Below are 13,240 nucleotides of genomic sequence, written 5' to 3'. Positions count from 1 at the left end.
GGCAGGTCCTCGCGGTGAGGGGTGTGTCATTAATAAGTAATTAGACAGGGGTCACACTAGCCACTTATATAAAGAGACCCTCACAGCCAGTCAGGGCAGCTTTACGCACAGACCGTTTGGAGCAGAAGGACGCACTGAGGAGCAGCTCTGCTTCTTCTTCTTCTTTCTTTTTTCTTGTTGTATCGCTTGTACCACTTGCAGCCGCACCGCTGTTGTCACTTCAGAGGGTTCTTCTTCTTTTTTTTAATTTGCAACATGGGCTCCGTGCTACCCGCCGACTCTTTGGCTCTCAAGTCTGGATTTAAGTGTCCGAGCCGCTCGCTGTCAGACGTGATCACCTCGGACATCCTGCACAGCTTCTTGTACGGCAGGTGGAGGAACGTGCTGGGCGAACACCTGGCGGAGGAGCGGCAGAGCGGCAGCCCCAAGACCGCCTTCACCGCCGAGGTGCTGGCGCAGTCCTTCGTCGGAGGTAGGCTGACATGCTGCTTTATTTTTCATATTTCATTTCAATCCCGATTGTTTTATCATTTTTGCTGTGCAAGTTTGGAAGATTGCATTGCGGGTTTGTAGCCTAATGTTAAGTATTTTTTTTTCTTGAAATAAAAAGCATTATTTGATTACAGTTTTAATGAAGCATATATATTTTTTTCTTCCAAATAATGTGTTTAGTTGAGATTGTATGACATTTCCTACAAATGTGTATCACAGAAATCCACAAGGATATTTTTTTTAATTTTTTCGCTGACATACAAATTTGGGCATTTTGTCCCAATAATATCACCTCATCTATCATTATTTCAAGAAGACCGCACGTCCTGCGCAATAAACTATACAAAAAAATCCACTGTCCATCTCAAACATTTATTTCCCAAAGTTTCTCTCACCAACTTGTTGCAGTTTTCTACATTTTTCCCTCGTATGCTGCTTTTATTTCGACCCATTTAACGCGTTAACCCTTTCAGAGCTTTGAGACCTCGCGTTTAGAGGCTTGTTAGGCGTGTAGCTGCCGCTGATTGAAAGACGCAGGGCATTAAATTCATTTGGTTAACTTTGTGCTTGACCTGGGAAAGTTTCCACTTAAACCTCGAGGAGAGAAAGGTTTCCTTTCTTTGAGACGTCCCGGGTTTTTAGCCCGCATTCATCAATCTCCGGACAGTCTCTTTTCCTCTCTTGGCAGCTATGGGGCTCCGGAGCTTTTCTCTTTCTCTCCCCTTAAAAGATTTGCTGTTCCTCGCATAATGCACCGTGAAGGGTAAATCTAATGCTATTCATTGCATGTCAACCATCTAATCGCCTTTCCATTTTTTTGTTGCAGAAATTCCTGAGTCTTTTTAACAAGTCCTCGTTTCATTCAGCGCAAATTTATTGCTACAAAGTTCTTAAAAGGATAATGAATTTGGAATTAGCCGTTTCTTTTCCAGTAAACTTTAATGAATATCACATCTGAAGCATGACAAATTGCTGGACCCTGGGCAATAGAGGACCATTTAACCCCTATTCGGCCCGGCTTTTTTCGAAGCCTAAAAAAAAAAAAAAGATCTTTGATTTTGACATTAAAGAAGCGCACGATTTTTTTTCTTTTTACCCTTTCTGGTGCGGATAAAAATGCTTTCCGAGGGGGTTTCTCTCCACAACAAAAACGTTCAATTCAACCAGATAATCGAATTAAACGGAGGACAAGGTGTAGCTTAATATTTCGTGACTAAAATAAGATCCAGTCCATTAGCTGCTTTCAGGACTTTTCCAGCACTCCTGTTTCATGAGGCGCCTTTGGCATCTACCCAGAATTTACATTAGTCCGTGCGCTTTATTGGAATTACATTTTTTGTGCAGTTTTACTCGTTTCTTCCTTTATTTCAAACATATACATATTTAGCTTTCATCTAACTCACGTTTCTTATTTATGTCTGTAGAGGTGCAGAAGCTGTCCAGCCTGGTGCTGCCCAGTGAAGTGATCATCGCTCAGAGCTCGATCCCCGGAGAAGGTCTGGGCATCTTCTCGAAGACCTGGATCAAAGCAGGAACTGAGATGGGCCCTTTCACAGGGAGAGTCCTGTCCCCGGAACACGTGGACCTGCTCAAGAACAACAACCTCATGTGGGAGGTGAGCTGAGACTTTAGTTTTCTGATGGAGTCTCGACTTCATTCGTTCAGCTTGCAGGGCATGATGATTGTGACACGACGTGTGACCAAGTTAGGCCGATGTTTTATAACTTCCTCGCTGTTTTTGTGTGCGCTCAGGTGTTCAATGACGACGGCACGGTGCGCTACTTCATCGATGCCAGTCAGGAGGACCAACGCAGCTGGATGACTTACATAAAGTGCGCCCGGAATGAACAAGAGCAGAACCTGGAGGTGGTGCAGATCGGCAGCAGCATATTCTACAAGGCATCGGAGGTAAAAATGAACTTTGTTTCTCTGCACTATCTTGTGCGAATAACGCTGTAAGGTCTGTAAACATTGGCTGGTGCAGTCAGTGGCTTTATGGGATTGTATTGACGACCAACAACAATGTAAATGCCCTTTAGAACAGCGCCGTCTGCTGGCCAGAGAGATAATTGAATATGTGATTTCTGGAATTCGGAATTGTCATGTTGCACCAGCCGCAAAGCAGCAAATCAAAGACACAAGCTGATTAGCTGACGTGTGCCCTCTTTCTTCAGACTATCCCGCCAGACCAGGAGCTTCTTGTCTGGTATGGAAACACTCAGAACACGTTCCTGGGAATCCCCGGAGTTCCGGGAATAGATGAAGAACAACTGAAGAAAACCAGGAATGGTGAGTAGCCTATAATTTAGTTTTTTTAGATAAACATGCGTCATTTTAAAACTATAAAACAAAAAATCCGAACAGCAGCAACACATCTGAGACAAACTTAATCTCATCTCCCTCCCTTTTTGTTCCCTCTACCAGAGGACTCCCACTGCTGTGAGGGCCCTTCCTCTTGCTCCCCACCCGCCTGCACAACCACAGCCAGTCGGATGCGCTGCGTCATCTGCCACCGCGGCTTCAACTCCCGCAGCAACCTGCGCTCCCACATGCGCATCCACACCCTGGACAAGCCCTTCGTCTGCCGCTTCTGCAACCGCCGCTTCAGCCAGTCGTCCACGCTCCGAAACCACGTCCGCCTGCACACCGGGGAGCGGCCCTACAAGTGTCACGTCTGTCAGAGCGCCTACTCCCAGCTGGCGGGCCTGAGGGCGCACCAGAAGAGCGCGCGGCACAAACCCGCGGCGCACGCCGCTGAGATGTTATCCAAAGTGTCCCCTCCTCCCCCACAGATGACGGCCATGCCCCACCAGCACCAGATGCCCCTCGTGCACCACATCCCCACCATGGTGCTATGATGACAGACAGACGGAGGGACAGTCACGCAGAACAACGTTGCACTTTAGGTTACAGCTGTAGGGGAGAAGTAAAGGGGATCCTGATGGGACAGGCCTCCACTAAGGGAATAAAGGAGTTGATGTGATAGCAAAGCATCTCACAGACTTTTGAATATGTTGCCTTATTTGTATTGCTTGTATTTTTTTGGCTATCATGCGATCAGAATTCCAGCAGAAAGATGTTTTAATGTTTGTCTTTGGAAAGCTGAAATGTGCTGAAAAACAACTCTGAAGATTTACAATTGTTATTCTCGTGTAATCTTTAAACCTGTGTCATACATCACTGCAAATTTGGGAGAGAAAAAAAAAGATATTTTCTACATTTTAAAACTGATTATTTTGCATCACATCCTCACCAGCTCAGGTGAAAACAGTCAGATATTTGTAGAGTAAGTCGACACTAAGGGACGTGGCCACCAGTGTACATTGTTTCAGCTGCATCCTCACTGTAAACTGAAATTGTCACTTTAATCTTGCACAGACTGTATACTATACTGTTGTGTAAATGTAAAATTGTATTGTATGCTATACTGTACATGTGAATGTAAATACATTTGTGCTTTCTTCTATTCTAAATAAATATGATAAGATATAACAAACGATGGTAATTATTCTCAGAAGTCACACATCAAAAAACACATGCTGCTGCTTTACAGGTTTATATGTCTTTTCCTGTTCTGCCATGTATATATTATATATTATCACACATCATATCATAACATGTTATAAAGACTAGTTTACTTAACTGCACTCCTAATCAAATAAAGCCATTGCTGTATTTTTTTCAGAGATGAAATACTAAGTTTGAAACAAAAATAGGAATGATTCCACAACTTAAGCACTTCTTTTATTAAGAAATAATAAGAAACTTTGCTAAGGTTCTTCAAATAATCTCAAGGCTTGTTTTTGTTTATCATACCAGCAAAGTGTCAGTTTTGAGAAGTGAAATACAGAAAGAAAGTTTCATTATTTATTTTGCTCTATAAATGAATCTTCCTTCCATTTTCTGAACTCACTGTATCATGTTGGATTTCCAAGTTTTGACTCATAAGTTAAGCAGTCAGGGTAAAGCACAGGTGGTGGGGGTCAAACACTGGACAGGTAAACAGCCCATTGGCTCAGTGCCGAAGATGTAAATGTGCTTTTTTTATCTATATGTGTGTCAGCCCTGTGATAGACTGGCAACTTGTTCAGAGTTCATCCGGTCTCTGTAAGGGATTTATCCCACAGGCAGTTGGCCTACTTATTTCATAGAGACTCAATTTGAATCTTTTGTTTTGCTTTTCTGAAATGTTGTCTATTAATTTGAGTTTTCATACTGTCAGTATTCTTCTTATGTGATGTGTGTGGGTGTGTGTTTTGATGTTTTGATGAATTGCCAGATGTATGAAAGACAATTTTTCACCTTTGTGGACAATAAAGTTGTCTTCATCAAAACCTTTTAATGCATATAAAAGTAGCAATTAATAGTTAATTGATAATAGACAACACAACGGAGTATTTTATGTTTATCAAAGAGGTGGAATTTTTGAAAATGTGTTTTAATCTTATACACTTAATGTGCACTAAGTTGTAACTGTAATAAATAATTGAGTTTTCTATCTTGCTTTTATCTGCAGGTAATTGCAGTTGTTTTGTCTTCCACACGATGGCGCCAAATACCCAGAAGAGAAAGAGAATCTCATAAGAGAAAAGTGGGCCTCTCCTGGAGAAACAGGGGAAGGACAGTTCAATGACATTCATGATTTTAATAGCCATTTATTGAATGTATTGGATTAACTTGCTGTGCTGATCACATTACATTTACACCATATACATTATTGGTACACAGGAGATGTAAGCCACTTCTGAGCCACTGCTGCGCTTGTCTGCTGTCAGACATTGTCCAACTTCCAAACAAGGAGTTTTCAGACGAGTCATCATTAAAACAAGTACAGAGCAACATACTGCAAGTTAATGAACTTCAGAAATAAATAAGGTGGAGGGGAAATGTGGGCATCTCTTCTGTCCAGAGGAATTAGGGAGGGTTTTGACTGGATGTTTTTTCATCGCTAGAGACTGTCCACACTTCCTGCCCTGCACCTTGACGAAAAAAAGACAGTTTAGCCGTCAGATCTACACAGATCATCATTTCAAAATGGTTCCATTTCACCCAACAGGGAGCACCTTTACACTGGTATTGTCATCCTCTAGCTGTCCTGTCCTTTGAGGAGCCACAGCAAGAAGCTATCCACACAGCGGCATTGCGCAGAGCTAAAGGAAGGAAGAAACAGACGATATTATTTTTATTATCTGTCAGCAACACTGCTGCTGGGATAATGTTGTGGCAGGTAATCTGATGCCACCCCTATCAGGTTTAACACGCTCCATTTTGTACACAATCCTACTCTGCATTTACTATTATAAGTCAATAGTTTGATTAAAATGTTTCTCAACACAGTGAAAATAATAAAGCTGTTTATCAGGTAAAGATGTCATTCATAATAATAACATAATAAAAACGTTAATAAAACCTTTTTGCACAAATTGCCTGTTTAAGAAACTGCTATAAAATTGTATGAGAAAGTTTGAATACATACCAGAGAATATTAGTCACAGCATTGATCCAATATAATGTCTTCTTTATGAGTTAGTAATCGGTTCCCATGTGATCCAATGAGTGTTTCTTCTGTCACAAAGACTCTACTCACTGACTGATGTCAGCGAACTGAGGGCCACCACAGATACAGGAAGTATAGAATTACTGTTATGCGTTTTCCTTTGCATGTTTACTTCAAAGACATGAAAACGGTGAGCACAGTAACTAAGATAATGTACACATTCATGAGTCATCTTTTCATACAATCTGTACACATAAATAAAAATAACACTCCATAATACTTCCATCATGAACATTTAGTTGCAATAACAACTCCAGTCAAGGTTCAAAGTATATTTCACCAGAGGAATATAGTGACACATTAAAAAGATACATAAATAATAATTGATAGAACATACATTTAATACAAATACAAGAATCAGCCTCGTGATAATTTCTATAAATGAAAAAAAAAATGCATATATTGTGGCTATTAGGTCACCGCGAGATGGGTTGATCATAATCAAGAGTAAAATGTATCTCTAACACGGATTAGATTGAGTTGGTCTCGCTCGATCGATGATGCTGTGATCTGTTAGTTCAGCCTTGACGACTCACCGCTGCTGCAGGATTGTTGTCATGTTTTTCTATGGCTAGCCTTCAGCGCTAGCTAGCCGCTTGGTTTTCTCTCCAACATACTTTGATCCAGCAGGTGGGTCACAGTTTATGTCAACAGGTGTTAACTGAGCCAAGCTGATTAACACCTACAACGAAAGCAATAGTTTATAAACGTAACCTATTGTTGTCGGAAGTAAACGTCGTAGCTAAAAGTTGAATGCAAACGTCAGCTAACCGCTAGCTGGCTCGTTAACAAGTTAGCTAGCTTAACGTTAGCTTGATAGACGTTCCTGCTAGCATAGCTTGAAATTAAGCTCTTAACTGATTTTGCTTAAAAAAAACACAAACTAGCCGTCAGATCACGAGCTGTGTATTGTGTCACATGTAATCAGGAAGGCTGGACAGTCTGCTTTCAGTGTAAACACAGGGACTTGTTGTGAGTTTCAACTGTTTATGCACAGCGACACAAATGTCCATGTTAGGTCATCTTCACCCGGCGGATTGGTTCTTCAGAGAAGAGCTGCATTAGCTTATTGAGTTAGACGAGAGTACTGATTGTTTATTCATAAAGTGTAGTTTGCATTAATTCTACTAATGTTCGTAGCTTGTAATTGAGGAAACGCCACGTTAACGTGGCTCTATTCCACCAGCAACTATATGATTTTGTACATATACCACACACCCTCCTTTTAAATTGCCCTTTCCTTATGAAGAAAATAAGTGTCTGAGGAGCCATTATGGAGTGCTTGTCAAACATACAGATGAGAGCTTCAGTGAGCTGCCCTGACAGCCTGTACGAGTGAACACAGCTCAGTGATGTCTATGCATTGAAACACACACCAGTGTCAGGCTCAAATTCCCTTAAAAGGTTGGAAGTTATTTATGGATGCAGAGGCCAAAATAATAATAATGATTGTAGTGTTTATTCTTCTAATTTAAAATGGTATATTATTAGTTAGAATGTGTCATATTTCTATTAGCATTTTCTATTTTTTTTTCACTGTTTATAGATAAACAACGTATCGATTAATTAAGACAATTGCAACCCAAAATATGTACCGTTGCATTTTATAGCTGGCGTGTAGTGATCATCCTCTGTTGCTTGGAATTAAGCCTTGAGGGTTTGCATCGTTTTTGTACTCTTGAGAGGCGATTTATATTTCTGAGGTTCTGTGTAATATTATTGATAATCAATTTCAGCTTTGATCAATTTCAGTCAATCTACGTCTAAGTATTAAATGCCTCTAATCAGATTTGAGTTCAGGTCACGGCTGCGGTTAAAACAAAATATTATTATGTGATGATAACAATAGTCATACATAATGTCTTTCATACATTGGTGAACATGCCTTAATGCCTTCTTAAATGGTGGCATATCAGTTGAGCAGCAAATCCCCCAATTCTCTTTACAGATGTCAAATATGTCATCATGGCAGACGTGTAAAAACATGGTTTGACTTTTTTACACCATATTGCTTCAATGGAAGAAGATTATTTTAAAGCTACTCGAGGGGAAACTGCACGTTTGTGGGTTGAAGTTGCTTTCACATGACATCCCCTCCATGTACTTGTGTGTGCGGTGTACACAGGATGTTAGGATGGAGTGTGGCCCAGTTCTGCCGGACAGCCTGGTGTTGGAGATCTTCCTGCGTCTACCTCACGATGCCGTGCTCAGAGCGGGTCTGACCTGCAGACAGTGGCTGGCTGTCTCCAGAGATGAGTTCCTTTGGAGGGAGCTGTTCTACAGCTACTACCGCATCCCGCGTTCTGTACCCCGACACCCAGGTAAACCATCTTTTGTCTCACGGAAGATTAAAAACAGCTTTGAGTGTAGATATTAAGAATAACCGGATCTTCCTTCCCTTGTGCAGCGGCGGTGTCATGGTACAGGGAGTTCAGGCGCCTGTTCGACTGTATCCCCTGTGTGGAGGTGCAGACGCTGAGAGAGCACACTGACCAGGTCCTCCACCTGGCCTTCTCTCACAGGGGTCACCGCTTCTCCTCCTGCTCCAAAGACTGCACCGTTAAGGTCGGGATTAAAAGATTATTGTTTCATCCCGGATCTTTTTTTTCCTACTTTCTGCCTGCGTGAAAAGTTTATCATTTTAGTTGCGTATTAACTGTAGTGGGGCTTTTCTTTGTCATTTGAACGCTGAAAAATGGTTAACTCACTTTGCTTCATAGCAGGTTTCTGATTATCACTGTTCCAAACCTGTCCTCTGGCTTCCTGTGTTGCAGCTGTGGGACACGGAGCGGCTAGACGGTAACATCTCGATGGTGCACAGCTCCAGCATGCGGCAGTTTAACTGGGGCTACACCCAGTTCTCCCAGTTCAACGCTGACGACACCCTGCTGCTTGTGTCTGGTGTCTACATGGGCCCACACCACTCCTCGTCTGGGGAAATCGCTGTCATCAGTCTGGGTAGGAAGCAAGAAAATCCCCCCAGTTAAAAACAGTCATCATGTGTAGTTTCCTGTTGATGTTTCTCAAAGTTATTTTTAGTTTTCACATGCATACATATGACGTGAGTGTGTGTTTCAAACTCTTCCATTCCCCCCGTTTCTTGACACACTGCAGACAATTACACGCTGCTGTCTCGTGTGAGGAACAAGCCGTACGATGTGTTTGGCTGCTGGCTGAATGAGACCCACCTGATCTCTGGGAACCTGCATTGGATCGGCAACATGACGTCCTGCTCTGTGCTCTGGCTCAACAAAGCCTTCCAGGTGAGGCCCAGCGCAGCAGCTGAAGCCTCTTTGGTCACGTCGGTCAAACACTCATTGTCAACGCTCAACGTCTCTCCTCTTCTTCCCCCCCCTTTTCTTTTCTCCGACAGGACGTTGAATCAGAGAACGTCAACGTAGTCAAGCGCCTTTTCAAGATCCAGAACGTCAACGCCAGCACCATCCGCACGGTGATGGTGGCCCACTGCCGCCGACACGACAACCCGGACTTGCTGCTGGACTACGAGGCCCAGTCCCAGGCCCGGAGGCAGAAAGGGCAGCAGCAGCAGCAGCACCAGCCCCTCCTCTTCGATCTGGGAACCTCCGGCAGTGAGGAAGAAGACGAGGAGGCGGTGGGGGGCGAGGAAGCAAGGCCTCCCGCTGCTCGTTTTCCTCAGCCCTCCATCTCAGGCCTGGAGCACGTTCTACAGGTGAGTTGGATGTAAAACTCAAGGCCTTTTGATGCTTTGTTGAATTAATACTGTTCTTCATTCGGCTTCTTTTTTGTCCTTCCTGTTAGAGTTGTAAAAATGTAGGACACACGGAGTTGGCGATTGAGACCCACGTGGCTAAGGTGATGGGCAGAGCCCACACGAAGGCCCCTGACTCCAGCCTCATCGACCCCTCTGAGCCCGGAGACGGAGAGGACAAAACTTACTTACTCTTCACCACCGGCAGCCTTACGTACTCCCCTCACCAGATAGGTACGATCGCTTCCAAGCTGCGGGCATCCGAGCTAAAATATGCAGATATAACGCACGAATTTATGAAACTTTTCATAAGAAAACACACAAAATGCTGTCAAGACGTGTCATGCGGTCATCTTTGTCCCTTTCTAGGTATTAAGCGGATCAAGCCTGACCAGATGACCACCTGTGGTCCTGTGCTCGGGGAAGAGCGGAGTTCAGATGAGTTTTTTGATTCCCTAGACCATGTTATTGATATCCATGGACACATCATTGGGATGGGCCTTTCTCCAGACCACAGGTAATTCAAAATATGTATAGATTCAGTTTGCTTTCACGTGGGCTCATATTAATGCACTGGAATAGCGACATCAGTGGCAGAATGGGAGGGATGGGATGGGATGTCTACCAAGAAGAGTGGAGGCTATTTTATTAATGCCCATGTTATGCTTTCACTGTTTTTTCAGAACCTTTAAAAGCATAGACTCAACTTTTCCGATTACCTATGTCATTGACCAATAAATGTACTCCTTTCCTTTCCTTCATCAGGTACCTTTATGTGAATAGCCGGGCTTGGCCAGCCGGGTGTGTGATCTCTGACCCCATGTCTCCTCCTCCCATTGCCGAGGAGATCGACCTGCACGTCATCGATCTGAAGAGTTTGCGGGAGGAGAGAAGGAGCCTGCGCGCTCACCGAGCCTTCACGCCCAACGATGAGTGCTTCTTCATCTTCCTCGACGTCAGCAGAGACTTTGTCGCCAGGTGGGTGACCAAAGACCGTCTGATTTTTGAAGAATAGATGCAGCTTTCACTATTAATTAAAGTATCTATCTATCTATCTATCTATTAATAACAGACTGAAGCAAATGCTTTGACAATAATATTGAAATAATGACATCATAAAGGCCTCGCTGACTTCCGTGTCTAATCTCCTTCCTGTAGCGGAGCAGAGGACAAGCACGGCTACATCTGGGACCGTCACTACAACATCTGCCTGGCACGTCTGGCACACGACGACGTGGTGAACTCGGTAGCGTTCAGCCCCGCCGACCAGGAGCTGCTGCTGTCTGCCAGCGATGACTCGACCATTAAGGTGTGGCGCTCACCACGCATGGTCCGCCTGGCGCAGGCCCCCAGCCGGCTGCTGAGGCCCCGCAGCCTTCTGCCGTCCTGGCTGAACCGCAACAAGAACTCCACGTGTGCCAGCAGTGTGAATGGAAAACCATGAGTCAGGTTGGGAAAACACTTGAAAGTGGGACGGAGCGGCGGCGGTGGCGGCGGGGGGAGGAGGAAGTGTGATCTTTTTCCTCTGTGGTGTGAATATATATACATACACTCCATGTATATGTACAGTGTGGTTAAAGTCAGTGGTTTTGCTTGAGCTCACGGTGTTGTGTCACACACAGCAGCGCTTAAGTGTCTTCAGCTAACAGGAGACGGGACGCGACACAAGAGAGAGCTGTTGCACCAGCAAAGGAGAGAAATCCCCACGGTCTCTTGTTGCGCTGTTGGCAGGAGTGATACGACATGTTCTCACAGGTAGCGATAGTGTAGAGCTGACACCTAAATGCACAGGACGGACGCCCAAAACGTGTTACCCAAGAGATGGTGTGTGTTTGTTTTTTTTTATCTGTAACCATTGCGTACGAGCAGGTCCGGACTCCTGCACTGTGTAAATGTATGTGAAGCCCTGCGGAGACGAAACCGTACGATCGCGGTCGTCGTGTGCTGTAACTGAGAATTACTGCAGAAATGTATTCTCTTATTAATGGATATGTCCAGTTGAGTATAAACACCCTATAACTAATTTTTTTTCAGATAAATATTTAAAACCTAAAGGGCAGACAACAGTCAGCCTTGGTTTTTTTTATTACATCCCGTTGTTTGTGTCCCATAAATGATCGATCGCTCTATTCAAAGTAGAACTCTTGAGTAAGTTAATCGAGAAGAGTCGACGAAGAACAGTTAGCGTGAAGCATGACTGAACAAAAGATGTTGTTTGTGTAGCTTCTTGTTATTTGGACCGATATTATGTAGACATGTATTTATACACCTTTATTTGTTTGTAGCACAAAAGTGTGCCCTGTTATTTTGTCAAAAGACTCTAAAGAGACAGATGAATCTCAGAAAGTGTCCCGGACGTTTTTTATTTAAAAAAAAAAATTCTTTCCTCAGCCTTACATATGGATAACCTACAGCCCTTCTGAGTACAACTGTAACTATATTAAAGCTGCAATTATGTTGGAAGAACAGATTATACACGAGAACAATAAAAAATAAATAAATAAAACCCATTTCCTGGACATTTCAAGTCACAGAATTGTCACCTCATTATGTTATGATAAATGTGTGTAGTACACCCTAAAAGTACCACAGGATATATTTGCTGATATTAATTTAAAAGGACAACCAATGATGCACAAATATATAAAGTGCTCGTACAGATCAATATCACCAAGTAGGACAGGGACATAGATATGAGTAGAAAAAGAAGAGCAAACCTCCTGCCCATTCACAAACCTGATCAAAACATCTGTTTTTTGTTTGGGATTTAACAATCTTTAAATGTGTGTGTGTGTACACGGGTTACCGCTTCATTTCCCATCATACCTTTGTCCTCTTCTATCGCTGAAGGAATGGTATCAAACAAAAGCAAAACAAAAAAAGCATGCACAGGAAATGAACCGCGACACTTGTTTTTAAGTTGCAGTTCAACCAGCACAAGGTTCAGGTACTTACTGTATGTAGATGTTTGGAGATTCCCTGCTGAAGGAAGTTGTGACTCATAAAAAAATTAAAACGTTAATCATGATTATAGGTTGGCTTACTACTTGGCCAAAGTTAATTGGTTGCATTTTCATGTCAAATTTCTTGAGAAACTTCATCAGTTGATTCTTACCAACAGTTGGAACAATATTTTCCATGTTTGAAATGTGTGTAATAAGTCATGAACTTTATCTTTGGTTCCCTTTTGAATACTGTAGCACCATTTGGTTAATTGTGTTTTCCTCTCGTCTGAAGTCATTTTCAAACTCCCTGAAATAATAAAGCATGCCCTGAAATGCTAGATGTCTGCAAACGTGTCACATTAATATTCCTTTCTTCTAAAAAAAAAAAAGGTTCTTGGACCCTTTTTTCGACATACTATACAATTACTTTTTGTGACTTTTGACTCATGATACTATGAATTTTTACTGATTTGTTGCACATAATATACTATGACTTTTTTCAACATGCTATACTAT

At 42.8% G+C, this 13,240-nt stretch overlaps 2 protein-coding genes and 1 long non-coding RNA gene across 4 annotated transcripts; 2 read left to right on the top strand and 1 right to left on the bottom strand.

Annotated features, from left to right (window-relative positions):
- Nucleotides 1-255: 255 nt before the first annotated feature.
- On the top strand, nt 256-3,350 carry prdm12a (PR domain containing 12a; the record flags this gene model as incomplete). The annotated part of the gene is made up of 5 exons (XM_079179043.1): nt 256-472; nt 1,917-2,107; nt 2,245-2,400; nt 2,667-2,781; nt 2,917-3,350. 5 exons carry the CDS (start codon nt 256-258, stop codon nt 3,348-3,350), a joined length of 1,113 nt encoding a protein of 370 aa, XP_079035169.1.
- Nucleotides 3,351-5,163: 1,813 nt separating this feature from the next.
- LOC306710607 lies at nt 5,164-6,101 on the bottom strand. Of its 2 annotated transcripts, none has more exons than XR_013767501.1 (3): nt 5,969-6,101; nt 5,556-5,642; nt 5,164-5,471 (listed from the first exon to the last, which is right to left on the bottom strand). It is a non-coding gene; the product is annotated as an uncharacterized lncRNA (long non-coding RNA). The 2 variants fall into 2 exon arrangements; XR_013767502.1 differs by having other exon boundaries at nt 5,164-5,465.
- A 491-nt stretch (nt 6,102-6,592) lies between these two features.
- fbxw5 (F-box and WD repeat domain containing 5) lies at nt 6,593-13,062 on the top strand. Its single transcript, XM_079179037.1, has 10 exons — nt 6,593-6,679; nt 8,175-8,370; nt 8,457-8,614; nt 8,824-9,007; nt 9,164-9,312; nt 9,423-9,740; nt 9,830-10,013; nt 10,149-10,296; nt 10,545-10,757; nt 10,938-13,062. Exons 2-10 carry the CDS (start codon nt 8,184-8,186, stop codon nt 11,221-11,223), a joined length of 1,827 nt encoding a protein of 608 aa, XP_079035163.1. The 5' UTR covers nt 6,593-6,679; nt 8,175-8,183; the 3' UTR covers nt 11,224-13,062.
- The last annotated feature ends 178 nt before the right edge of the window (nt 13,063-13,240 follow it).

This window comes from Pholis gunnellus (genome assembly GCF_910591455.1).
Source record: "Pholis gunnellus genome assembly, chromosome: 18".
Classification (NCBI taxonomy): Eukaryota; Metazoa; Chordata; class Actinopteri; order Perciformes; family Pholidae; genus Pholis; species Pholis gunnellus.
The sequence above is the reverse complement of the archived record's forward strand: the minus strand, read 5'-3'. Positions and strand labels throughout refer to the sequence as shown.